General features: G+C 36.3%; 2 protein-coding genes across 2 annotated transcripts; one reads left to right on the top strand and one right to left on the bottom strand.

Annotated features, from left to right (window-relative positions):
• The first annotated feature begins 17 nt into the window (after positions 1-17).
• Positions 18-13,354, top strand: LOC127934184 (secretogranin-3). The gene is made up of 12 exons (XM_052531400.1): positions 18-423; positions 1,267-1,319; positions 1,608-1,638; positions 1,716-1,940; positions 5,752-5,894; positions 6,084-6,230; positions 6,319-6,568; positions 7,027-7,143; positions 8,808-8,891; positions 8,991-9,101; positions 10,157-10,246; positions 12,512-13,354. Exons 1-12 carry the CDS (start codon positions 339-341, stop codon positions 12,628-12,630), a joined length of 1,455 nt encoding a protein of 484 aa, XP_052387360.1. The 5' UTR covers positions 18-338; the 3' UTR covers positions 12,631-13,354.
• A 654-nt stretch (positions 13,355-14,008) lies between these two features.
• On the bottom strand, positions 14,009-19,995 carry LOC127933827 (lysM and putative peptidoglycan-binding domain-containing protein 2). The gene is made up of 3 exons (XM_052530843.1): positions 19,458-19,995; positions 17,781-18,115; positions 14,009-14,598 (listed from the first exon to the last, which is right to left on the bottom strand). The coding sequence occupies exons 1-3, from the start codon at positions 19,902-19,904 to the stop codon at positions 14,550-14,552; spliced, it is 831 nt and encodes a 276-aa protein (XP_052386803.1). The 5' UTR covers positions 19,905-19,995; the 3' UTR covers positions 14,009-14,549.
• Between the last annotated feature and the right edge of the window lie 6,328 nt (positions 19,996-26,323).

The following is a 26,323-nucleotide window of genomic DNA, read 5'->3' as shown; positions in this document are numbered from 1 at the left end:
GCGGATGTGACCGTGCCGTCCTCCTCCTCCATCCATCCATGAGCTGCAGGAGTCAGGGCCCGTTATACACAAGGAGCTCCCATCAGCTTATACCCTGTTAAATATAGCCAGCGACCTGGTTTCAGCACTGCAGGGACTCAACAGCTCCCGCAGAACTAAAGCCTTAGCGATTACAGAGGAGAGGCGCTGAGAGCGCGCGGCATCCAGCCAACACCAGCGCGCTCCACGAAACCGACCCAACGGCGCCTTTATCTTCACAGAGGACAACAGAGAGAGAAAAAGATAAAAAATATAAAAAAATCTCGAAAGTCACCGGCAGTTCGGACACCAGCTGAAGAATGGCGTCACAACGCGTAGGGTTTGTGGTTATCCTTGCTGTAATATCGCAGATCAGCTCGTTTCCCACACCTGCCGGACCCGACGGTGAGTTGCTGAATAGCCAAAAAGCCTGTAGTCCAATACATCGGTCCAATATATTCTAAAATATGGATTATTTGATTTAGAATATTAATTGAATGGAACAACAACAACAACACAAAAGCACAACGTGAAAATAGTTTTTTTAAAATAATGCTTCATATAGGCCTCGTAGATTATTATGCTGTTGTTGTGGATGTTTTCATCATTTATTGTATAGGAAGCTCTAGCCCCAGTTTTCAAAGGCCTGTAATCTTTTGTCCTGTAATCAGATTATTTGGAGGCAGCTTCTCTTGGACAGTTTGGACTGCAACTAAATGCATCAAAGATCTGAACAACCATAGACAGAGTGAATAAAATGCATATTAATGTCCATTTTTATTTTAGGGTGAAAATAGTCTTGTGTAACGTACAGTGTCTTGGTTCCTTTAAAATTCTAGTAAAATTATTAATTATAATCATATACCGTAGGTAATGTGCGTTATCCAAAATTGCATTTGTTGTTACAATGTGTTTACATTATAGTTACAATGTAACAACCCACCAATAGTAATCTGAGCCTGATACTGATACTTGTTTATTTTTTTATTTTATTTTTTTAGTCATATTGTTTTTGTCATCCGATGTGAATGTATTAAAGGGATAGTTCACCCAAAAATAAAAATTCTGTAATCATTTACTCAGTCTCATATTGCTCTAAATGGACTTTCTTTCTTCTGTGGAACACAAAAATAAATTCTGTTTTTGGTTGAAGTGTCTCTTGAAGGACAGCAATTACTGATCTGTCATCAGTGATCTTTGCCTTTATTGAATGTGTGTATGTGTATGCGTGTTTCTTTCCCGCTCCAGATAAAAGCATGTATAACCGTGAGCTGACTGAGGAGAAGCCATTAGAACAGCAGGTGTGATTTCAGAAATGTGAACTTATTGTTAATCACTATGTTCTGTTAAAGACAGATTAATATACTTCATACCTCCATTTGTTTACAAGAAATATGTTCCATCAAGGTACTAATTTAAGTACGTTTTGACAGGATATCTTCCCAGTGACCACTTTTGTACCCTTGTTTCTAGACAATGACAACTAGTTATAGACAATGTTTTATGTATTAAGTTCAAATAAATTCAAATTAGAAATCAAGCAAAAGTCAAGACTGTGCTTTTATTTCATTAAATTTTTTCCCCAACAGATTGCAGAAGCTGATAGCATCAGGAGGACAGGTGAGATATGGTCTTATGCAGACATAGCGCTTCGCAGTGATCGATAGCTCACAAGTGTTTGCTGTTCATCCGTGCAGAACCCAAGCCAATGCCACCAGCTGAGGCAGAGTCAGGCTCTGAGGATGATGATATCACTTTCCTTAAGTCTCTGGCTGAGAAGTCCAAAGAGTCAAACAATGAGACTCCCATCTCAGATTCTGTGGATGAACGATACGGTACTGATGAGGCCGACAGTACCAAAAACAGAAGACTGGTTGATGACTATGACTCTACTAAGAATGGGATGGACTACAAATACCAAGGTAAAACCTACAGTTAATATGCTAACAAAGACTTATTCAGAATAGCATACTGTAGTAGTATGTACAATGTGCACCAGTGGCAAAGCTACTTGCCCACCTGAGCCCACCTACCTTTGATACCTTCAAATGAAACCAGACCACCTGCCTTTGATGGATTTATAGATTGGGAACTTGTGAGCCAAGCGTGTTTAAAGCATCATTAGCACAGGTACAGTGTTTGATAGAGGTGTCCTTTGTGGATAGATACTGTTCTCCACAACAAACTCCATATTTGAAGCCGCGCACTTTTCTGTGGTCCTTAGTGTTATAATCAAGAAATACTTGATTCTAAGATTATCTACGAAGCCCAGATGTCTCAGAGTGAGGTGATGCATTATTAATGCATTATTCTAACTAATATTAACAATTTGTTATAATGTTTATTAATCTCTGTTAACATTTGTTAATAAAAATACAACTGAATGTTGACAAATACAACTTTTAATTTTAATAATGTATTAGTAAATGTTGAAATTAATGTTAATCAGTGCTTTAGAAGCATTGTGTGTTGAACCTTTGTGCTGAATTTCTGTAGCCAATTTAATATGTAGTTTTCATATACGTTACACTTTTCCCACCCTGGTTTATTTAGGTGCACCCACCTAAACACCTTCCTCACCCCTGATGTGCGCTGTGTACACTGTTGTTTGCACACAGATTTTCTTTGATTGTCAAAGAGCACACTCAGTGGAAAACAGTATCTCACAATGAAATAGTTCTTACACCTGGTTCATGCAGACTAACCAATTAACCAGTTAATACTCTATTTTGAGCATAGCTTGTGTCTTCTTGTCAAGAAAAAGTAAAACATCCAATTTTTTTAGTTGTGACCTGTCAAAAGCCAAACGACCTTCCACTTTGAATGTACTAATCCATCCATATATGACTCTATGTGATCCTAAATACAGGAACAGATGGCAGACACCATAGGTCAATCAGAAGGATTTCGTAGAGCTAGAGAGAGAGAGAGAGAGAGAGAGAATCAGAGGATTATCCCTCGACAGGCTGCTGTACTGGATGTTTTTTAGCATTAAACCCCAAAGTCAGACTAAACACCCACAATAAAAAAAAAAAACCTATAACCTTATAATAGCACAACAGCAAAATTATTGATTGATTTACTTTATGACCCTTACAATTAACTCTAACATTTGTTGTGGATTCTAAGCAAATGTCCTATTTTATGATTGGATAACCAACAGTATTTGCATGTGAAATTACTATATTAACTAATAATGCATGCTGCATGGGTTAAATGTAGTTTTTTACATATATGTTGTTTTCCTTCAAACAACCTCCTTGCATTGCCACAATTGCACTGTGACTTATTGTGATTTGTGATTCATAAATGACAAAATCATGAAAATCCTAAATTGTGCTGTGCAAATTAAGATCACACTGCATTCTATCATTGGGTTCCTTCCAAATGTTCTGCAGAGTCATAGGTGCTACACAGTTTCTGAACATAGAGGTGTTGCTGATATGTACATGTGGGCAGTCATGTGTTTATTCATCTGTCCAAGGACAAGCAGTTTCTGCAGCTCAATTTAACTGTTGATTAAATAGTTACTTAATTGTGAACTTACAATATGACTGCTTTAGGTCTTTTTTTAGGACAATATCATGTCATAAAGGCACTCAGACTATCGAAGACCTCTCACTCTGTTTCTGTCAGAATAAGCATCAGACATTTGATCAGTGTCACATTTCAGGCAGATGGTGAGTTTACTGGAAGCGATGAAGGCAGTGTAAGTCGATCTCTGTGGTAGATAATGGCAGATAACAGAGAGGGAGGTGTTTTTGTGTGCTTTCACTGGGTTACAGGAATTATAACAGACAGACAATAATTGCTGGCAGATTTCAGCAACAACATTCAGATCTCTGTTTCACACATTCTCCTGCTGCTCCTCTCGCTTTTTAAATTAAATTTCTGATAAAGTAATTTCTGATAAAGTAATTTCAAGTACAACTCACTAGAAAATAAACTTATGGCAAGGAAAAAGAGTGCTGGATGAGGTGGATATTTAGGTTATCTACAGTCCATACAGTTGATCAACTATTCATTTATGGGCTTCTTTAGTTTGGTCAGAAAAATTATCTTTTGAATTTTGCAAATTTTTGGCTCCATTGGAAAGGGATGGGATGGCACTTGATGAGTTTTGTCACATTAGCTATGTACACACACACACACACACACACAAGTTAAAAAAATCATGAACATGATTTGCATATGTTAAAGTGTCAAAAAATAAAAAAGTAACACTTGGTACCTTTGTGGTCAAAAGTGACTGTGGAAAAAAAAAGCTCATAAAAAATTGTTTAAATGTTGCATAGTATCATAGAATCCCCTGAGAATTCTAAATATTAATAAAAAAATAAATAAAAAATAAACAAATATATATATGTATATATATATATATATATATATATATATATATATATATATTTTTTTTTTTTTTTTTTTTTTTTTTTTTTTTTTTTTTTACTGAGCAATATATATCACTGAGCAAAAATATATTACACTTATATTCCTGGCAAAAAAATAATAATAATAATAACAAAAAGTTTGCAAAAACGGTCAGCTGTTTGACATTTCATCTGAGCTATCCCAGACTCACGTGAAAACTCTGGTCTTGCACGTGTGATATTGCGCTGTTTCCTTGTCACATCTCGCGAGTGTTTGGTTGTGAAACGTAGTATGCGTGCCAGACAGAGTTGTCGGCGATTCTTCCTATTGTAAAGTCATGCAGTGTGAAACCTTCTGTCGCCGATCCATCGTGCAGTGTAAACACAGCAGTGACTGAATGTTGGCTAAGATAGCCATGCAGTGTGGAAAGAACAGTGACCCGACTACTTTGAAAATCGTGCAGTCTGAACTCGGCTTAAGTGTACTTAAAGAGAGTAAACTTACATGACTGGTACTTCACATTCCATTCCGTCTCGCGCACAGCTGCATTTTTTTTTTTTTTTTTTACTGAGCAATATATATCACTGAGCAAAAATATATTACACTTATATTCCTGGCAAAAAAAAATAAAATAATAATAATAATAATAACAAAAAGTTACATTTCAAGACCACAAAGGTTCCAAAATATTATTGAAATATTATAAACAATATAGAAATATTATTGAACCAAAATATATTACATTGATTTGACAAGAGGCCCAGAGGTTCAAGTTATATCCATAACAGTGTATATTAAAGCATCATAAAACCTGTTCCCCAGTACAGATAAAAGGCTAGAAATGCCCCTGGTTATTATCCAAAATAAGTAAGGGATATTCAGCTGGTATTAATTGTGAAATAAACCTGACATGGTGATCAGGACCTAGAGGCAAAAGGCTTGTTAAATAAATGGACATGAAATATTAATTTCTTTTGAACTATTTAATTTAAGGGAAAAAAGAGGATACAGTTCAGTTATGTAAGAAACCGGATCATTCTGGTTTATTATATAATTGTACTCAATCCTTTTTTTTTTTTTAAAGCTTAGACTTTAAATGCTCGAGCTCTTTAAAGTCATGTGGATTCTGATGCTGTCTATGTTTTTATCACTCATCATCTGGATAAAATCGTTATGATATTATTTATATGATATTATTATTATTATAGTTGTGGTGTGGACATCCCTATTTTGATACAATTAGAACAATTATTAAAACTTTATACTTAATGTTATCGTCCTTGGTGTGAACTGCCCTTGATAATCTGTTTTGATACATTTGTTTAATTGGAGTGATGTGAGGTATTTGAATGTGTTCCTTTTCAGATGATCCTGAAAGTTTTCGGCAGCTGGATGGGACCCCGCTAACAGCTCATGACATCGTCCAGAAAATCGCCAACAAAATCTACGAAGAGGATGACCGGGGAGTGTTTGACAGAATTGTGTCTAAACTGCTCAAGTTGGGTCTAGTAAGAGATTCAAATTGTGATTCTGATATTGATGAGCCATGCAATACACATCATTCATAATGTATTAACTCCTCAAGGGAAATATATTCCAGTTTAACCATCATAAATAGCACGGAGAATAGATTGTCATACAATAATCCCGTTGTGAAATTGATTGTTCTAGCAGGTGTTCTATTGTTTGTCCGTCAGATCACAGACAGTCAGGCAGAGACGCTGGAGTATGAGGTTGCTGAAGCCCTGCAGGATCTGATCACCAAAAATGCCAAAGATAACATAATTGGAGACCTCAGTATGGATTACCCTGTTAATGCAGAAAAGGATACACAGAACAGTATGGTAAGAGTGTGTGACTGTGTGTTTGTTTGCTTCTACCTATTGCATATTTATCCACAGTTTCCAAAAAAGAATGGATTCTTCTCTTCAGGATGAGGAAGACAGGCCCGGTAGACGATATGATGACGAGGATAAAGGTGATGATGATGAGGATGGTGGTAATGATAATAATGGTGACGAAGAGCAGGAGGAGGAGAGCAGAGATGATATAGTGAGGGCTGAAGACTCATGGGACGCTGTGAACGATGGGAACGACAGGAACGAACTAAATCCAGAAGACGGACTGCAGGACCTTCAATTCTTCCCCAACTTTTACAGACTCCTTAAGAGTCTCGACTCAGGTAGACAACGCACACAATATAACAAACAATACAACACAAAACATAACGCACTTATACAACATAATATAATCGAACATGATATAAAAGCATGATATAAATGCACAACATGCAGAGGATACTGTTCACCACAAACCTCCCTTGTGAAAAATAAGTGAAATTAACTGGGTTAAATGTGCTCTTGTAGTGTACTTAAAATCTAAAAAGTAAAATAATTTACATAATAAACTCTTAACTACATAAAAGGCCATTTAAAGCCGAGTTCAGACTGCACGATTTTAGCCCAGTTTTTGGCTCGCCGACAGGTTTTGAGAAATGGCCGAAATCACAGGCAAATCAGTGCTCGTTCACTTGAATGACAATCACGCAGTGTGAATGAGCAAAGACGCGATCTGAGAGAATCGCCGACGAGTCTGGCCTCATTGTTTAATCTATCACATCCTTCTTGTCTGGCTTTACAGAGCAAGATAAAGAGGAGAGAGAAACACTGATCACCATCATGAAGACCTTGATCGACTTTGTGAAGATGATGGTCAAATATGAAAGCATCACACCTGAAGAAGGAGTGTCTTATCTGGGTAAGACCATTTTTCATTTGAATGTTCAAGGTTTCTGGTGTCAAAAACACACTAGTTTGTAGTGCGAATAGTTGCAATGTTTACTGTACTTATTATTCGAGTTATGCCTATGTGTGTTTACTGCTCTTCTATTCTTCTATTTATTTATCTGTGACATAACGTGACATTCAGCCAAGTATGGTGACCCATACTCAGAATTCGTGCTCTGTATTTAATCCATCCAAAGTGCAGACACACAGAGCAGTGAACACACACACACACACACACACACACACACACCGTGAACACACATTTAAAAGTATTACCAATTTCATTAATATTTGTAATTACACATTTGCACAAGGATTGCAGTATAGTACTTCAAATATAGTACATGAATTTTATATTGAGTAACACTACAGTTAAAATTATAATTAAGTACTTTACATATGCTTTAATATCTTAGACAACACATCAACATAAGTCTACATTAAAGCATAACAAAAGATTACGAAAAACATGATGACTTAAATTGTATTTTAAAGTAAAAAAATTTAATTAGATGTTAACACAAATTAGATTTTTTTAAAAGAGTTATGGAAAATAGAGTCATGAAACTGTACTTTCTTCAAGTACACTTAAGTGGACTTTTATTTAATTAATAATATATTATCTTAAGTTGTTGTTTTTTAAACATGCTTTTAAGATTTGAAGTATAATGTTGAATTTTAATAATTGTTTAATATTATTTTTAGCACAAATAAGATTTGTGAATAAAGCCTAAATGAACTGAAGAGAACTACAGCATAAAGTCCTACACCAGTAAATAAGAGTTCAAAGTAAAATCATTTTTGCATTCCCATGCTACAACAGCAAAAGTGAATGCAAATGTCTGGTTAAACTTGATTGCAGGTGCTTAGTGAATAAACAAGGATTTTGCACAAAAATATTGTTCACAAAATTTTATTTGGATGAATTTTTGTTTATATTTCTTTAACTTTGCAATTATCAAAACCCTTTTAACTTTGTGTCACTAATCATCACTGATCAGTGGTATTTTACAGGGACATGAGCCATGTCTGTCTAATGCCCATATATGTTCAAGACATCTGCTCAAGCAAACAGCTTCCTGCTTCATTCATCCAGCATTCTGTCCTTTGTTGCCTCTCTCTTTCATTCCGTGTAATTAATTCTGTCTGTTTCTCTAACGAGATGGTCACGGGCTTTATGATAGAACACAGATAACAATTTGGAAATCTCTACTGTGTAATAATGGGGTTACTCTGGCAACCTGTGCCACATGATGACAGAGCTGTAAAGATTAAATGGAATGGCAGGGTGTGTTGCCAGGAAACGGCTGGTTATTGATCTGCTGTGGTTTAAACATGAGATGAAGCGCTTATCATTCTGCCCTAATATGTGCTTTCGTCATTGGCAAACAGCTCCAAGACACAAAAGTGTGTACACAACGCATAATGAGTACAGGGTACATCCACATTTATATATGGAAATCTATCAAATACATCACTGAACTAACAATGAACAGCTGTGTCTTTAACTAACAATTAATAAACACTGTAGCAAATTTATACTAATGGGACCTTATTGTATAGTGTTAACTCCAAAAGGCTTCTAATGCTTACATCATCGTCAGTGTGTTTATAAATATTCTGTTTTTCACACAGAAAATCTGGATGCAATGATTGCCCAGCAGACCAAGAACAAGCTGGGCAAGTCTCTGGTTCCTCTCAGCATTACACCCCCTACAGGTAACCCAGACCCACCACAGATTAACACTGCAGATTCTGCTCAGGAAGACTTTGGCATCACTATACTGTTTTTTCCTCATCATTGCTCCCTCGTTCCAGGAAAGGTGTTGGAGGATGATGACAACACCAAAACAGAAGCTGCCAAAATGCAGAAGGAGCATGAGTCTCTGAAAGACTCGACCAAAGACATCCAGAGTGCTGCTGAAATCAGTGAGTAATACAGGGATCCTGAATCTTCTTCATGTTTATGGGTTCTGCTGGTGTAATTGAGCTGTTTAACTGAGTGTAGGTAGATATACTGGTAAGCCTGTATCAAATACAGAAATCATCACTAATGTGTGGTTCCAGTCAGACTGCAGTGTAGTGTAAGAGAGAGTCAGTCCCACAGAGAGCCTGTGCAGCAGCCGTAACACATCACACTCAACAAACAATGGAATAAATCAAATCACCAGGCCCTGCTCAGGGAGACTTTTATTGCTTCTTTGAAAAGCACTGAACATTATTGTTAAAAGCTGTTCTAATCACTGTTGATTATTACCCAAGAAGTATTTAGAACAAACCCATTATACAATAATGCTGCTTTCATGTTTGAATTGCCACAGTTATGAGATGACAATTCGGAACTTATGCACTTACGGAAATTATTTGTTACTATAGCAACACTCATAACAACAGTAATGTACAGCTTGGTATTTAATGGCTGAAAAAACAGAACACTTCCTAATCTAAAAAAAAATAATAATAATAATAATAATTCAACTTTTGCAAAATAGTGAGCATTGCATATGAGGTATATATATATATGTGTGTGTGTGTGTGTGTGTGTGTGTGTGTGCGTGCGTGTGTACTGTATATATGAACTATTATTAGTATTTTTTATTCATTAAGAAGAAGAAGAGAAAGAAAAGAAAATCCAACCATGCATCCATCCATCCATTCTCCAAACTGCTTGTCCTACGGTATATGAGGTTGTGGGGATGATGGAGCATAATAATAATAATAATAATAATAGGAATAATAAATAATAATAAAAAGAAGAAATACAAAGAGATAGATTTAAACAAACAATCTATTTAAAAAATCTATTAAAGTAGAAGACAAAGTAGAAAACAATGAAGAAGATGCTGAAATATATATAGAAATGTGTTTAGACAAAAAAATAGTATAATAATAATAATACTGTCCATTCTACAAACTAATTGTGCTATAGGGTCATAGAGATGCTGGAGCCAAATAATAATAACAATAATAATATTTTCTGACAGGTCATCCTGGGAAGTCTGAGAGTTATCTGGAGGCAATCAGAAAGAACATTGAATGGCTGAAAAAACACAACAAGGAAAGCAACAAAGAAGGTAAATGTTCATCAAAAGTAAAGCAGCAAACCCGTTTCCTTTCAGTCATGACTCTGTTATTTCTGCTGGTGAACTGGAATAGATTATGAGCTCTAATCAGGATGAAGCCAGCAGGATGTGTGCTCTGCCTTTTATTATAGGTGGTTTCAATGAAACTGCATTAGCGCATCAGTTTCTACATGGTGATTAGTGGTCACATTAGTGTTTATATAGGTCAGCATCATATGCATGACCCAATTTAAAGATGCTAAATTATATGTAGATCTACGCATGTTGCCAAAATAAATGAACACCCATTTTACAGAATATTTGCTCCAAATGAATTGACAAAGATGTTGCTAGATTTTGGAAATGACAAATGGCACAAGTATACCATCCTATACTTCTAGTAAACTCCAGCTGTCAAAGGGTTTCATCACAAAAGATAGAAGAAAATATTCTGCATAAGCTTATTTTAGGACAATGTTCAGTACTGTAATTTTTTTACTTTGTATCGAATTTAATGATGTGTTAACATTTTATTTATTTACATTTTTTTAAACGTTAGGCTATTTTAAGATAGGCATGTGTGTGGGGTGGGGGGTGAGGAAGAATGTTTTGCTCACAAAAAAATCTGTGTCAGAGCCTTTTGTTCAGTTCATTGAACTGATAAACTCAAACTATAGAGTGATAAGGAATTATAATGATTCATTTATAGTAGAGGTCAGCTAGGCAAAACATAACTTTAAAGCTCAAAGTTTTGTTTAAGCTCTTATTATAATTCATAAATATTTGCACTGGAAATGTCTATATCATCCATTTTTAACCCTGAACCCAAAAATATCTTACATTAAACAGAACAATTAAATTCAAAATATAGAAGCACTAAGATTTGGTGCTGAAATTACTTCAGCCATTACTCCAGTCTTCAGTGATCCTTCACAAATGATTTTAATATGCTGGTTTGCAGCTCAAGAAATATGATTATTATTATTGACAATGTAGAAAATAGTTGTGCCACTTAATATTTTGGACTTACTGTCCAGTCGTATTCTGTTGTAATGGTCAATGGTCAGGAAGAATCCACTGGTCTATACATTTTGCCACAGCCCAAGCAAAAAAAAACACCAACACACGCTTTGCTGATAGCCAGCATTTTTTATTTCAACCCACAAAATGTACCCAAAACACTTTCACACACACACACACACACACACACACACACTTTGTGAGAAGCAGTCAATATGTATAATCTCTTTGTGAGAAGCAGGAAGATCATACACTAACGGGCATTTATGGGTGATCTTTGACATCCACTTATAACGAGAACATAATTCGTCACCTTGGAATGATAAGGTTGTATCTGCATTCTGAGTAGTTTTGAGATATTGAGCTTCAAAGTTTTCGAGTTCCATTCGACTGTGTAGATAGAACCTTATTGGTTTTTTTTTTATAAAATATCCCATTATGTACACAACATTAAAAAATCTATCACATAATGTAAATACGTTGACACAGAATAAGAATATGTGAATAACTCAATTTTGACAAAAATGTCAGATAGAACCTTGTAATTCCAAGGGGATGAATTTCTAGAAGGAAAAAAGAATCAGGTCATAATGTGGCTTGCCTCCTGCATTTCAGGCATTTGTTTAAATGACTCTAGGTTATAGCCTTCCATTTAGCATGAAACACATTGTTTTAACCTGCATACTGATTTATATAACTCTTAACATTTAGGTGTTTAGACCTGAAGTGTTACCAGATTGAGCCAAAACATGTTATTACACCACACCACATTATTCTGTTAATATTTTTGTAGTTTAAACAAAGAACAATATTTTTTATTTCCAAGACAAGAGTCCTGCAGAGTTGAACTTTTAAACTTGATAAGGCACATATACATTTAAACATACACATATAAAAAAAAGGAAAATTTGTGATGTCTCTCTGTTAAAAATGACATTTGAAAGATCAAACCATTCATTTTTAAGGGGGAAATACTGTAGCACTATTATTTATGTATTTGTTCAAGATATTGTAGTTTTATATAAACTAGTTTATATTATATATAAACTCCTTCATAGATTTATCAAAAAAAAAAAAATGTAATTTTTATTGAATATTTTTAGTTATCTAAAACAACAAATATTTTTTTTTATAATTTCTCTCTGTTAAATTATTTTAAATTATTTTTTAAGCGTGATATAACTGTATATAACTGTAATATTACTTAAATACTTTCATTATTATAATCCTTATTGCTAATCCTCTTGGTTTGTTAAGACTATGACCTCTCTAAGCTGAGGGACTTCATGGACCAGCAGGTGGACGCATACATCGACAAAGGCATCCTTGAGAAGGAGGACGGTGACGTCATCAAGAGAATCTACGGAAGCCTGTAGGAAGCACATGTCCAGCTTCACATGTGACAGTTAGACTATCTACTAAATACTTGGACCGGGCATACTAACACAGATCCTAATGCTTTAGCTCTTCATAAATAAGATTTAGTCTGCAAATCAGACAGTATTTCTTGCGGAATAATTCCCTCCAGAAGGCAATATCTTCTCTCAGTGCAGTCAGCAATAGAACACAATCTAGTTCTAGATAAGCCACAAATCACAAGAGAAGTAAGTGTTCTTACACATTAGGACAGAATAACATCACTGGCTACCTAGAAGAATGAAATTCAGTGGATTTTCTGGTATGACTAGAAAATTTGCACCTGTCTTTTGCAATAGACTTTTACAGCATCATATGCATATATCTGTATGTATCATTCATTCACATATGGTGTATATCATTTTGTCCTCTTTTTTGATGAAGCAGATAAACCTGTATTATTCTTTCTCAACCAACTAACCAAAAAAAAAAAAAAAAAAAAAACACAACAATTGCTTTCCTCCTCTGTTGTTATTTTGTCTCCCAGTCTATAGGGGGCAGTAAATAATCTTTATATCTCTTTTCTCTATCTTCATTTTGGGTTTCTTGGTTTTGTTTCTTCACTATTTCACTCTGTATATTCCACATGCTATAGATTCGCAAAAAAAAATCTAATATTTTTAAATGTAAATATCGTGATTTTTCCAAAAATCTATTAAACATTGCCTTTCTTTAATTACTTAACTTCTGTGGTTGTCATTTTTTAAGGTTTTGATCCTACTATAAATCTATTTAATGTTGAAAGAAAAAAAGAAAGAAAGAAAGAAAGAAAGAGTTATTCTGTATCTTTCAAAACTGATACCATTATGTGAATACACAAATATATTACAGGTATTTTCAGATTAGTAGTTTCATTTATGGCTAATGATCAATCTTCACATTTATGATTTCTCAGGCCACTGCATTAGAAGCTAAGGCAATCAGGGTCTGAGAAATCAATATCAGTCACGATCATTTGCTTCATTTTATATTTATTTTATATTCAACATGCAGTTTGACATATTGTGCCTTGACCCTGCAATCTGATATATACTGTATAAAATAATGCAAATTTTGTGAAAATCATGTCAGTGCTAGAAAACATTAAGTCTTGTCAAAGTATGCAGCTCCACTCACTATCAGAATTATTGTCAGGTGAGTGTTAACAGATATATACATCTATATATCCTCAAGTTTCATTAACTTTTTTTTTTTTTTTGCCAAGAGTTTATTTCTCAAAGGGCTGTTATAACAGATCTCTACCGCCTCGTGTGTTAGTTAAAGCTTCTGTGGTGAGATACATCCTAAAATAACCCAAAAACTTTGTTGCAGATCTTTAATCCACAAGACAAGAAGCTCTCAGTTAACAGAAGCATTTATTCTGCATAATCCAAATCAAACTGCACAGTAAAATATTTTTATTAAACCCAAACACACAAAAACACAACATTCACTCTAAAACAGTATAATTTATCCCTTTCAACCCCACACATAAAGCTTTAATAAACAAACAGAACAAAAAATGAAAAAATTAAAATCAGAAGGCAGCCACACAGAATCTGTGATGTTTTATCTAATAAGTTGTGTCACTGGACAGACTGCAGAAACAGGGTTTCATCTGAGCAGAGGTTAAAATTTTCTGATCTACATGTGGACGGCTATTGCTCTTCCTAAAGAAGACAAACTCAGCTGTAGCTTCTTTACGGTTATGTGAAATGACCGTATGTGAAGGATCAATGATGCTAAAAATCAGAAATAAAACCTCTATAATACTGCTGAAGGCGGCAATGATGGAGCTTCAGCACAAGAGTATGGCATGTGGTCCGGTGTTACAGTTTTGGTAACAGTAGTGTAAAAAGAAAAGGATGAACACGCTGCAGGTGAACAGATGAAGAGTACGTCAGATCTCCTGATATGATGAGGCTGAGTTTGCTGGGTCATCTTCCTCTCTGAAATTAAACACATACGAACAATGTTTTAAAAAAAACTGCTGAATATATAGCAAATGTGTCACTTTCATATGAGGCTTCAAAGAACTGAAAATGTATTTTAAATATTACTGTAAATGTTTTTTGTCAATCACGTAAGATATAAACTTAAACTGTTCCTATATAGTCAATAGCAAACATTCAACTTTAAAATTAAATTTAAAAAAAATAATTGATGGGTTTTCTTCTTTTAGACTCTAGACTTTTTAGACTTTTTTTATCTAATGAAAGATAAGATTTAAAAACGCCGAACGTTAGAAATAAGCTTAATTTTGTTCATATCTGCACTGCAATAAACATTGTGATTTGGGAATAAAATGCAGAAATTGTTTTGCATAATAATTGAAAAGCTCTTTCTGGAATCAAACACTGTAGAAATTCTGAGGCCATTTTGTTGGTAAGTGAATCTGTACAGAATATCAAAATAGTAAATAAATTAAAAAGGTTTCTTCTAAGCATGTGTGTGTGTGTGTGTGTGTGAACAGTTCATCTAGGACTGAAATACTAACGTGGGTTTTCAACTCAAACCTCAAAAGGTCATAGGTCACATTCACACTATTTTTGAGCAATTTGATATAATGATTTTCATTAATTAATACATTTTAGAACAAGAAATATTACTATTGTAATACAAAGAAGTAATAAGCATTTCACTCTGCGTGCACACATTTTTGACATTCAATAGCAGCCTCTCCGATTTCATAATCACACCATTACTCTTTCATTTTAACATTAATCATGCAGCTCTAGTTGTATTTTACATCAATTTCATTCTGTCCACTTTGCAGTCATGGGTTGTGACCCAGAGCTCACTTAAGTGTGCAGTATGTATACTCTGCACCATGTGTAAAAGTTACATTTTTGTATGCATGGAGCACTTGTATGATTTACGACGATTTGCCAAATGGTGCAGAATACAGAAGAGTACAATTCTTAGGAAAACTTCTCAAGGATGCTAGAAGTATATGGTACTGAGATGCAGCTTCTCGTTCCTTTCGGGGAGCCATGGTTACATGCGTAACCTGAGATGTTCCCCTTAAGGAACTTGAGCTGCATCGAAGTGCTTTGGAAGCAAGAATGCCCACGCAACCAGACTTGTGTGAAGGTCTGGGAAAATGGCAGGCTCCGGGATGGAGGTGGTGGCCTCGACTGCAGAAAGAGTTCATCTAGTTAACTTATTTTTGATTTTTTTTTTTTTTCTATGCAATGGAAGTGAATAGGAACTGAAATTGTTTGGTTACCAACATTCAAAACATCATCTTTTATGTTCCACTGAAGAAAGTCAGTCAAATAGGTTTGAAATGACATGAGGGTGAATCAATGGCTGAATTTAAATTTTTGGGTGGACTATCTGTTCAAAGAACCCTTGCAGGGTCAGTTGTCTCCCCCAAACAGGGAAACGTTTACTCTAGCCTTGTTTGACTTCCTGTAATCCCCAAACAGGAAATTTGTTTAAACTGAAACCGGCATGTTCGCCGGTCAATAAATGTTTCCGAAATGAAGATTTTGGATTGACATTTCCTGGGAGTGTATGTGGAGAAACAACAACTGCTGATCACCGCTGGCCATCGATCATTTCCATGACTCAGTCGCAGCATTGATATAACTAAAACATCACTTCTGTTTGCTCTGTGCGTGTAAAGGACGCTGGCGTTTCAGTGCGAGTGTGTAGGTGAAGCATGATTAAGCGCATATGTACTGAGGGTTTGTTAGTTCCTTTCCAGAGCTTCATGATTATTTACGCAGCTCGTATATCATACACAGACTGAGGGAACATTTCCATCAATCACTTCTCAATTATCAAACGAACGAGGAGAGAACACATTACAGGAAATGAATTCCAGTAATGGTTCACCCAATTATCAAAATAATTCTGTCATGATATAAATCATAACAGCAAAGGCAGCAAACACAATTGGTGCCTGTGTGTCTCACGACAGAACGAGAAGCACTCAACACTAACTCAACTACCAGAAATGCATGAGGAACCTCCAGAAGAATTAAACGCTGAAATTAAACTATGATTTGGATACTGCAATTTTATTCTGTCCTTTTCAAAAGCTATTGTTCAAAAGATTTGGAATATAGTTCAAGACTCACATGGACTACTTATATGGTGCTTTTATGTCCTTTTTGACAATGATTTTGGGAAATTCAACCCTGACTGGTTTCACTCTGAGAAAAATGTTAAGTGTATGTTTGTCTAAGAATATATGACAAACAACATTTGTTGTCCTAAAACTAGAGGGAGGACATAAGGGCCTCTCTCTAAACACTGCTGCTTTAGCCACTAGATGTGCGCGCAAACAAATCTGGCCGACTGATTCAGTTGAATCTAAAATTGCAGTATTTCAGATTGATGGATCTGATGGACAGATTTCTTTCTTACCCCAGCAGTGGCTCCAAGATTCTTGCTAAAATGTGAATCCCGATTTTTCCCATGGGAATTGAGATCACGATTCTCTCACACGCTTCTAATTTTTTCAACCAAAATATTTATTGCACTCAAGTAAAACAATAAAATAATGGACTTTCTGTTGTCGTAAAGTTATAAGTAATTTTAATAAATTTTACACCGCTTAAAGTGAACAAATTAAAAGATGTAAGCTTTTGAACATAAAAAAAATCGAATGCTTACAATAAATAAAAATAACAATTACAAAAATCTGCATTATGATCGGCAGATACAGATCCTGATAATTCAAGTTTTATAAGTGATATTCAAGCTCTCTTTTGACTGTCACTGTTAACTTTTACAGATAAAATAATACCACAGATGTTGCCTTCGTTATATTATTTATCGACCAGCAACCTTAGTCATCACCTTAGTAACACTGAAGCTGATATTTCACTTCATAAAGATCTGCAGCACTGATTTAATGCATTGAACTGAATGCAGGCAAATACATGCATGTGAATCACCTTCATTTAGAAATGAGATTGCATTTATGTATAGTTATCTATGTAAGTTGCTTTGCTTAACGTTTTTCTGGAAACCAATGATTAATGATTATAATTATCTTAACCTGCATTTTTTGCAGTTTTCTAAGGTTTGGTACAAAGCTTCTGTTCATCGTTATTAAGGAGGTCAGTAGGATTATTAAAATAAAAGAGAAGATCATGCAGGTCAAAGGTTCATTTACCTCCCACAATCCTCTTTCAGTTTGCGGGCGGCTTGTTTGGACTGTTTGATTTGTAAGTCCAGCCGGTGTAAGTAGTCTTTAGCTGACAGCTCTTCTGCTTGCACGGGTCGGGTGTTGGGCTCCGGGGCGGCTGGTTCTGGCGGGGGTGATGGAGCGTCCATGTCCTGACTCAAGCACGGCGACTCCTGCGGCATGCTTCCCTCGCTGTCAGGCGACTCCAGAGACAGTCCGTTAAAGAGGGAGCGTTTTTCTGACTTAACAGGAATATTGAGTGTGTTTCGCAGGAATATGCAGTCATTGCTGAACAGTTTATTGACTCTTTTAATTTGCTCCATCTGTGCAAAATAAAGGACAAATATGAACATACGAAAACATCAAAAATTTACTTATTTGCAAGAAACATGAATATATCCAGTGTTTGCTTGATCTACATTACCCGTGTCGTGTGTGTCTAATGTAACTAATCAAACTACATGAGCAAATATTTGTTTAGAGATCAAGAACTAGGTTATAATGAAATATGTGATTTCCTTAAATGACTCCAGACAATTCCATTTACAAATCCATTCGATCTCCAAATCTTTCTCAACACACTCAGTAATGGCTGGACGTTTGGTATTATGGATCATTGAGTTAACATTTATCTCGAGTTTCATCATGTGGGCATCATAAGCAATCATATCTTATATTTGTACAAAGTCCCAACATGGACATCATTGGTGTATCAAAGTAAGTTGTCTAGACTGCTCAAAATGTGGATTATCAGTCACAGCATTTTTGGGACACAGCCTATGCAACAGATAATGATAATAATAATAATAATAATAATAATGTTTCTTGACCAACAAATACCATGTTGTCAGTTATAATTATCAAAATTAAAATAAATAAATAAATAATTGAAATATATCAGTCTGTGTGTAATGAATGAAAATAATATACAAGTGTAATTTTTTAGAAAGGAATTTTAAAAATAAATCAACTTTTTTGATGATATTCTAATTATATGCCCAGCACCTGTACATAGTTTAAAAGCATGTTTTAACCCATATATAACAGCTCAGGTTAGCCCTTATCATTTAAAAATGTCATTGAATGCCTCATGACATTCATATGACATTTGATTGTGAAAGCCACGTTCATATAAATCAGGCTATATTTGAGTGTTGAATAAACTTGAATAAACAGAAATTAGCCATTAAAACCAACCGCAGCCAATCAGCAAACGAAAGGCATTCATTTTCATTTTTCTAGAAAAAGAAAAGGCATATCATGCTTCATCGTGTCTAAATGCTTGCTATTGTTTTCCTCGGCAGCTGTGCTACAGAAAGCTGATCGGACACTTATATAAAGAGGCGTTGCTATGGAAAACGATGCCGCGTTGTATTTCTGACGCGCTCGCGCTACCGACAAGTTGACAAATGCACTTTGACGCATCCAGTGTAGACGGCGTGGGGATCTCATAGGATTTTTTTTAAAGAGTTAACTAGGTTTTGAAACATGTCAAACAACGACAAAGGCCCCAAAAATGGCTGTTTATAATGTTGGGAGAAAAAATTTGGCCAAATATGATGCCCAAAAGGCACGTGCAACAATGTTGAGCATGTGGAGAAATGACTAGGCCGTGGATCCTTGTATGTGTGTGTGATTATATTAATGTGTGGCTCATATTCTTACCGTAACACCATATTTGAGCGCTATACCCTGCAGTGTGTCCCCATCCGTTACACGGTGTTCTGTGTATTTCTCTCCTAACGGCGCAGTGACGCTCGCGGTGCTGCCGTACGAGCGCGTCTTTGTGCGGGCCAAACTCTGAAACAGTTCACTGTCCGACTCCGAAGCGCACCGGGATTTGGGGAATAGCGGCTGTCCGTACCGTCCGCCTCCTCCTCCATCGTCCCGCAGCGGAGGCAGCACCGGAGAAAACTCCGCCATCTTCAATCCTTTATTATTAAAGCTGCCGTGACGCGCGCACTTCACCACCAACACACTGATATTACTCACAGGCCATGTTTCCAGGGCGTTTTCCGCGGTAATATTTAAAGGAAGCGGGAAAGGTGAGTGATTTTTCCAGTCGCCATTGTCGTTACCGTGGGCCTGCCTGCGCGAGGAGCCGCGGTTCATTTAGTGAAACCTGACCTGCGCGCGAGTGATGATGACGCTCCCATCTACAGTTGCTGCAAACTAGCGCGTCGCGTTTTTCAATGTTCCAAATGGAATGTGACGTCGCCAGGCAGTCGACCAATCAAAGACTTTAAGCGAGCGTCGCGTCTCTCGCGGTGTAAATTTACAAACGCAAGTCCGACATTGTCTTCAATCTTAGAAACTATGTATTTATTTCTTTTTTAATTTAAAAAGTGTATATTTATAAACATCTATTAAAAAATGGATACATTTAATAGGGATAGTACTTGAAAACATGTTATAATTAATTAATTTACCAGTTTTAAAGCGGTTACGTTCAGAATGTTGCGAGTTATTTGTTTAGAATCGCAGCTGTTCGTTTGTGCAGACCGAAGAAATGTAACACTCTAATGTGACCAAACAAATTTCACAACACTCTGAAATGCTTCCGGATATTGGATGAACTAAACGTATAAAAAATATATATATTTTAGTGATTTAATTGAATGACAGTAGCCTATTGTACATACAGACAGTAGTATTCCCTGAAATGTGATTCAATTAAATTGGCTTCTTTGTATCTAATCTTAAACATGGACAGTGAGGACACATCATATAATCCATTATTTGTATTTTATTTCTATTTTTTAAAACACATGACCTGAATTTGAGAGAAAGTGGAAACAGGTTTCTACAAGTTTACTGGATTGTGGTTGCGCAGGTTCAGCTGTAGGCAAGAAAACAATCAGAAGGGAAACAGATTGAACCGACAGGGAGAAAACAAACCACTACATCATTTCACTTTTGACAGTGCTGTCATACATCTTTTCTGATTCCCATCAGTTTTCTATTGTTTTTGTCTGTAATATAGTTTGTGTGTATTAGGCACTTCTCACAATTGTGGCAATAGGCTTAATCCACTGTCACGTTTTGTGAAATCTTTATGACTCCAGTTCAGGTACAATTTAAAAATGTTAAACCTTCTGGTCAAAGTTTTAAGTCCACCTGTTTAACAAGAAGTGAAATAACACAAGTGACGTCAAGATTTGTATTTGGTAATACATAAGGAAAGTTCCTGTACCTCAACCGTCAGAGCATGCATTAAACAAGCAATTAAAAGTGATACTGATTCCTCAAGAAAACATTTGGGATCAGTATTTTTTTATATATATACTTTAATTCATCAAGGGTGCATTAGATTACAATAAGAGCATTAAAATCCAGAAGTAAATGATTTATGGATTCCATAAATATAAGCAGCACAACTATTTTCAACATTGCTGATAAGAAGAACTGTTTCTTGAGCACTGAATCATACGAACATATAGACATTAGTCAGAGTAGCACCTATTTTAAATTTTTAACAGGAATTAAGAAGAGGCTGTAACATTGAATGATTTTTGAAGGATCAAACAAGCAGCCTTGGTGAGCATAAGTGACTTCTAACCAAATCGAATCAACTACAATCTTTTGAACAGTATAGGTGAAGAGATTCACTTCCATTCAGACACAATATAGTATCAGTGAGGCCAGGTCTAGTCTTCTGTAGGCCAGTCGAGTTCTTCGTTTTGGGCACAAAGGTATTGTTCAGAAGAGCACCCTCATCAAACTGCTGCAAGAAACTTGTATATGTCATTGTATGCCACATTAAGTTTTCTCTGGAATTACTGGAATATATAAACCTGTTAAATTGAAGGGGGTGTTCATATATATTTGTCCTGTTCACCTGTCCCCTAAAGGAAGGCACAGGTACTACATACAAGTACAAATAAACATGCATGGAAAAAGTGTTCAGCAAGGACAAAACATATGCATTCACCCCCCTAATAATACAATTCTGCATGTTTAACACATTGCCTTTGTATCTAGTAATTTTCCCTGTTTGAATAAATGACATAATGTACTCTATATGGCTTTAATGTCAATCCAGATTGCAGTCATTAGGAGCAGCAGGTGCTGTATGTTACCCAACACCCTCAGCAGACAGAAGACCTGCCGTTCTGCCTTACAGGCCTCCTGTAAATCTCATTACTGGATGACTGAATTCATCTGCGTCATGTTTTGTTTATTTAAAGCCTAATGTTTCCATAATGTCATTAGTGGATACCACTTCATACACACATGCACTTATATCCTCTAATAGAATCGAGCTGAAGTGTGGCAGAAGGGTCACAGGGTCATGTATATTTTAACAGGGAAACCCAGGACATCGTATGATATTCATTGAAACGGCTTGCAGTTGTGAAGAAACGGACAGATGCTCTACTAGATCAGGAACATGCCTTATAATAATGGTGGAGGACTTCTTAGGGACAAAAAGAATGCATTGCATGGATCTTTAGAGTGGCAAATTAACATTATTCAAGCTTTCACAATTCCAGATTATATAGCACAGTATTTGTTATTAAAATTAAGGTTTATTTACTTATTTAGGTATATTAGGTGCTCTAAATGTTCCAAATAACTACGTATTGGGGTTCCTCAAGGCTCAGTACTTGGACCACTTCTCTTCTCCATCTATATGACATCATTAGGATCTGTCATTCAGAAGCATGGCTTTTCTTATCACTGCTACGCTGATGACACCCAACTCTACTTCTAATTCCAACCAGATCACCCGACGGTAGCTGCTCGCATTTCAGCCTGTCTGAGTGACATTTCTAGCTGGATGAATGACCATCACCTTCAGCTTAACCTTACGAAGACAGAACTCCTGGTGATTCCAGCTAATCCATTGCTTCATCACAACTTCTCTATTCAGCTGGGCTCATCAACCATTACTCCTTCGAGGACAGCCAGAAACCTAGGAGTTGTGATGGATCATCAGTTAAGCTTCTACAGTTTCTACTGCACCGGTCTCTAAAATAATCAGCAGTGATTTATTTGATGTTTTTGATATTATCACACGTCTATAGCACACTGTACTCTCATTATAAAAAGAAAATGTCTTTGCCCCCTTCGCTGACTTTGTCTCTAGATATGGCTTGGTTCCCTCCTTTCTATCGTTCGAAAGGCAAAAACCATACGTTCAACCAAAATAATTGCACACCTCTTCTCAACAAGCTGCACTGTTTGACAATTTTAATTCAGGTTCACTTGACGAGGACAAACTGTGTGAGAAACAGGTGATGAATACAAATGTCAAGGTCTGAGGGAACATAAGCAGTCGGTGATGGAGGGGTCTGTTTTGGGTTCTGGATGTTCTTACGGCAGGCGTTCAAGGGCCCTGGAGGATTATTCACGGCATCTGTCCTTTCTCATGTGTTATAGCTAACGCAGATGCAACTTACACAAGCTCTATTTCATTTAGCATATAGTTAATGAAGTGTGAAAACATCATCTGTCTGCAATTAAACAAAGGAAAAAGGAGTGTGCTGTGTAGGCAGGGTTTCATGTACAGGTCATCTCAAAATACACCGATGTAGCCCATGGCCTTTAATCATTGGAGAGTATAATGGAAATACCGAAATTAGGGATGAGTCATGTCATTTTGTCTACTTTCATCCTCTCCTTTATTCCATTGATCATCTATCCTATTTTTCTTGTCCCTCACGTTAATTTTTATACAGTCATCTTCCACTTCAAACATCGAAGCTCCTGATCAAACACAGGAACATTTAAGGTAAAAAAAAAAAAAAAAAGCTCTTTGTTTGCAATTATTTGTTCAAATCAGTGATCAAGAGACCCTGTATCAGTCAATACAATGTTTCAGTAAAGCTAAAACACATAATATAGTACCAGATACAACATAAAGCACGTTCATCCAAAGTATTAAACTGTAGTTTTTAGTAATGTCATATGCAGTGATTCATTGTAGTTCATTGCTAGTCCACTAACTCAGAATGTAAGTATGCACTAAGGTGATTTATATTTAATTTTTTCCCATTTTACAAAACAAACCCCATAATACTATCAGGTCTACGCTGACCTCTACTGGTCGCTGTCGTTACTAAATGTAATTCATCGTTCTGTGTGTAGATGGCGCACATGAACAGATAATGACCTTTTGTCTCGCTTCTGAGTGTGTGTTTTGACAACTGCTGCAAACAGTATGTCAGCACAAAAACTGTTATTTCCCTTTGTAAAAAAAAGAAAAATACACAGCCCCACATTGCAGGTTCGTTGTTTGTGCGCAACTGTTAGTGTGGTTTTCATTTTTCCTGGGTTCAAAGAAATTATATCTGTCTATCTATCTATGTATCTATCTATATATCTGTCTCTGTCCGTCCGTCCGTCCATCCATCTGTCTGTCTGAAAACTTCCCTCCGTGCCTCTTCACATGCATGGATTCAGATGTTGCTAACCACAAACACAGTTTACAGGTCATTGTTTAACTTCTGTCACACCTAGTGTTTGTCATCTGCCTTACAAGGACATTTAATACAAAGGACTCGGTGTTTACACATACTACAGATATGAGATCACACACACACGTAACACTCACAGCTAAATGTATGCGTTAATCTGTGTAACTGGTTTCAACTGAAAAATATATATTTGTAAAAATAAATTTTAGTGGGACCTTGTATTCTCTACATTATGTGGGAAACAAAATGTCCTCACAAGGATAGTACCAGTAAATGTTTAACTTGTGGGGACATTTTTGGAACCCATGAGGAAACAAGCTAAAAAATCATACAGAATACCGAATACAGAATACACCGGTGTCACATAGGGATCACCTTCTCCCATGGTTGCCGTTTACTAAGAGGCATCATTTGTGGTCACCAGTTTACCTCAGGGAGAGATTCACCACAGGGAACAGATGTTTTCATGGCCTCCTATACCCACGTGGGGTTGCCTGGAATAACCCATGGCTGTCAGTTTCACACAGTTAGTGCCTCTGGCCAAAAGGAAGCACCTATGACTGCCCTTTCTCTGCAAGGAGCACCCGTGCCCAATCATTCCCCACAAAGAGCATCCATGGGACCTGTGGCTGACCCGTGCCAAGAAAACTCTTCCCCAATCATTCCCTGGATCATGACCCATGTCCACTGATTTTCAAGGAGGATCAACTATATGACCAATCCTTCTCTTTAAGGGGCATGTGTGTCTGACTCTTTTCATAGGGAGCACATCTTCCCAACAGAGAGAGCCCATGGGTGCTCTAAAATATGACCTGTCAGATTGTCTCACATAGAGCTCCTGTGCTTGCTCGTCTCCCAAAAAAGGGCAAATATGCCATTCATTGACAGATAAAATAAGTTACCATTTGTATTAAAATGAGCAAATACAAGAGTCAGGGATTGGATTGTTATTGCATTGATTAATACTGTATGTTTCTGGTGTGTTATATGTTTTGCAACAATTATTTCAACCCTGGCAGTGGTTCAGTGAACATGAGGAATCATTTAGATGTATGAATTGGCCACCACAGAGTCCTGACCTTAACCTCTTGAAAGACTTAGGGATGCAGTCAACTTGACAGAGTGGTTTCGGCTCTTCCATTGTCAATACAAGATCTTGGCCAAAAATGAATGCAACTCTTTATAAAAATAAATGTTGTGACTTTGCATAACATTGTCGAAAAAAAAAAAAAAACACACAATAAAGTATTTTCACCTTAGTATTTTCATTCTTGAATATATACATGGGTATGTTATCTGACATGATTATTATTATTTTCTTTAGAAATAAAAAGTTGTGCACTGCATCACTTAGGGTTAAAAGGATTGTTGTCAAACTTACAACATGCCAGAATCATATCAATCACTGCAATAATGATTTAATGCTTAAATCTATAAAGTATTTGCTATTTTACATCCAGATGACAACAATGATGCAGATATAAACTGCACATAGAAATGTAGGGTGAGAACATAAAATATCAAAGAGTGCAAAATGCACTTGCACATGCACGCACGCACACACACACACACACACACATGCACACACTTTATCTCTGTTCAACTGGGTGACCTTTACCTCAGATCAGATTCTGATCTGCCACAGATCCATGATTTTCTTTCAGGATCCAGTAATGTTTTAGAAGTTCTGATTTAGTTGATAGATACTCACTGGTGCTGTCTGCTGTAGACTGTGGTTTCTCAAGTCTAATCAGAAGATGATGAATACATCTGGTGAAAATATATAAGCTCCCTGACGTCAGCCCCTTTTCCATCCGTTTCTGACACACACACACAATGAACTTCATGACTCATTTCCCATGTACTGTGGCAGCGGTGAGGTCTTTTGGACTGGTGTTGGTTAAGGGTGAGATAAGCTCTGCTGGAGTTCAAGACAGCTGGAATGATGTAGTCTCAATTACATCATGCACCAGTCATTTCCAAAATAACTCCAGAAACTGGATCGGATTCAAATAAAACCTCACCTGCATATTTTTCTGCTTTTGTGTTTGAAAGAGGCTCTTCGATGTGGTTTCCCAGTCTAGAAGTGCCTGAATTGACCTTCATCTTCAT

Source organism: Carassius gibelio, chromosome A18 (genome assembly GCF_023724105.1).
Source record: "Carassius gibelio isolate Cgi1373 ecotype wild population from Czech Republic chromosome A18, carGib1.2-hapl.c, whole genome shotgun sequence".
Taxonomy (NCBI): Eukaryota; Metazoa; Chordata; class Actinopteri; order Cypriniformes; family Cyprinidae; genus Carassius; species Carassius gibelio.
The sequence above is the reverse complement of the archived record's forward strand: the minus strand, read 5'-3'. Positions and strand labels throughout refer to the sequence as shown.

Bases quoted from the DNA above. Each gene is read 5' to 3' on its own strand.
- LOC127934184 (XM_052531400.1), top strand. From the start codon at position 339: ATGGCGTCACAACGCGTAGGGTTTGTGGTTATCCTTGCTGTAATATCG. The intron at 424-1,266 runs GTGAGTTGCTGA...TTCCCGCTCCAG, and splicing joins CACACCTGCCGGACCCGACG to ATAAAAGCATGTATAACCGT. The intron at 7,144-8,807 runs GTAAGACCATTT...TTTTTCACACAG, and splicing joins AGAAGGAGTGTCTTATCTGG to AAAATCTGGATGCAATGATT.
- LOC127933827 (XM_052530843.1), bottom strand. From the start codon at position 19,904: ATGAACCGCGGCTCCTCGCGCAGGCAGGCCCACGGTAACGACAATGGC. The intron at 18,116-19,457 runs GTAAGAATATGA...TATTTTGCACAG, and splicing joins CGCTCAAATATGGTGTTACG to ATGGAGCAAATTAAAAGAGT. The intron at 14,599-17,780 runs GTAAATGAACCT...GTTTAATTTCAG, and splicing joins CTGAAAGAGGATTGTGGGAG to AGAGGAAGATGACCCAGCAA.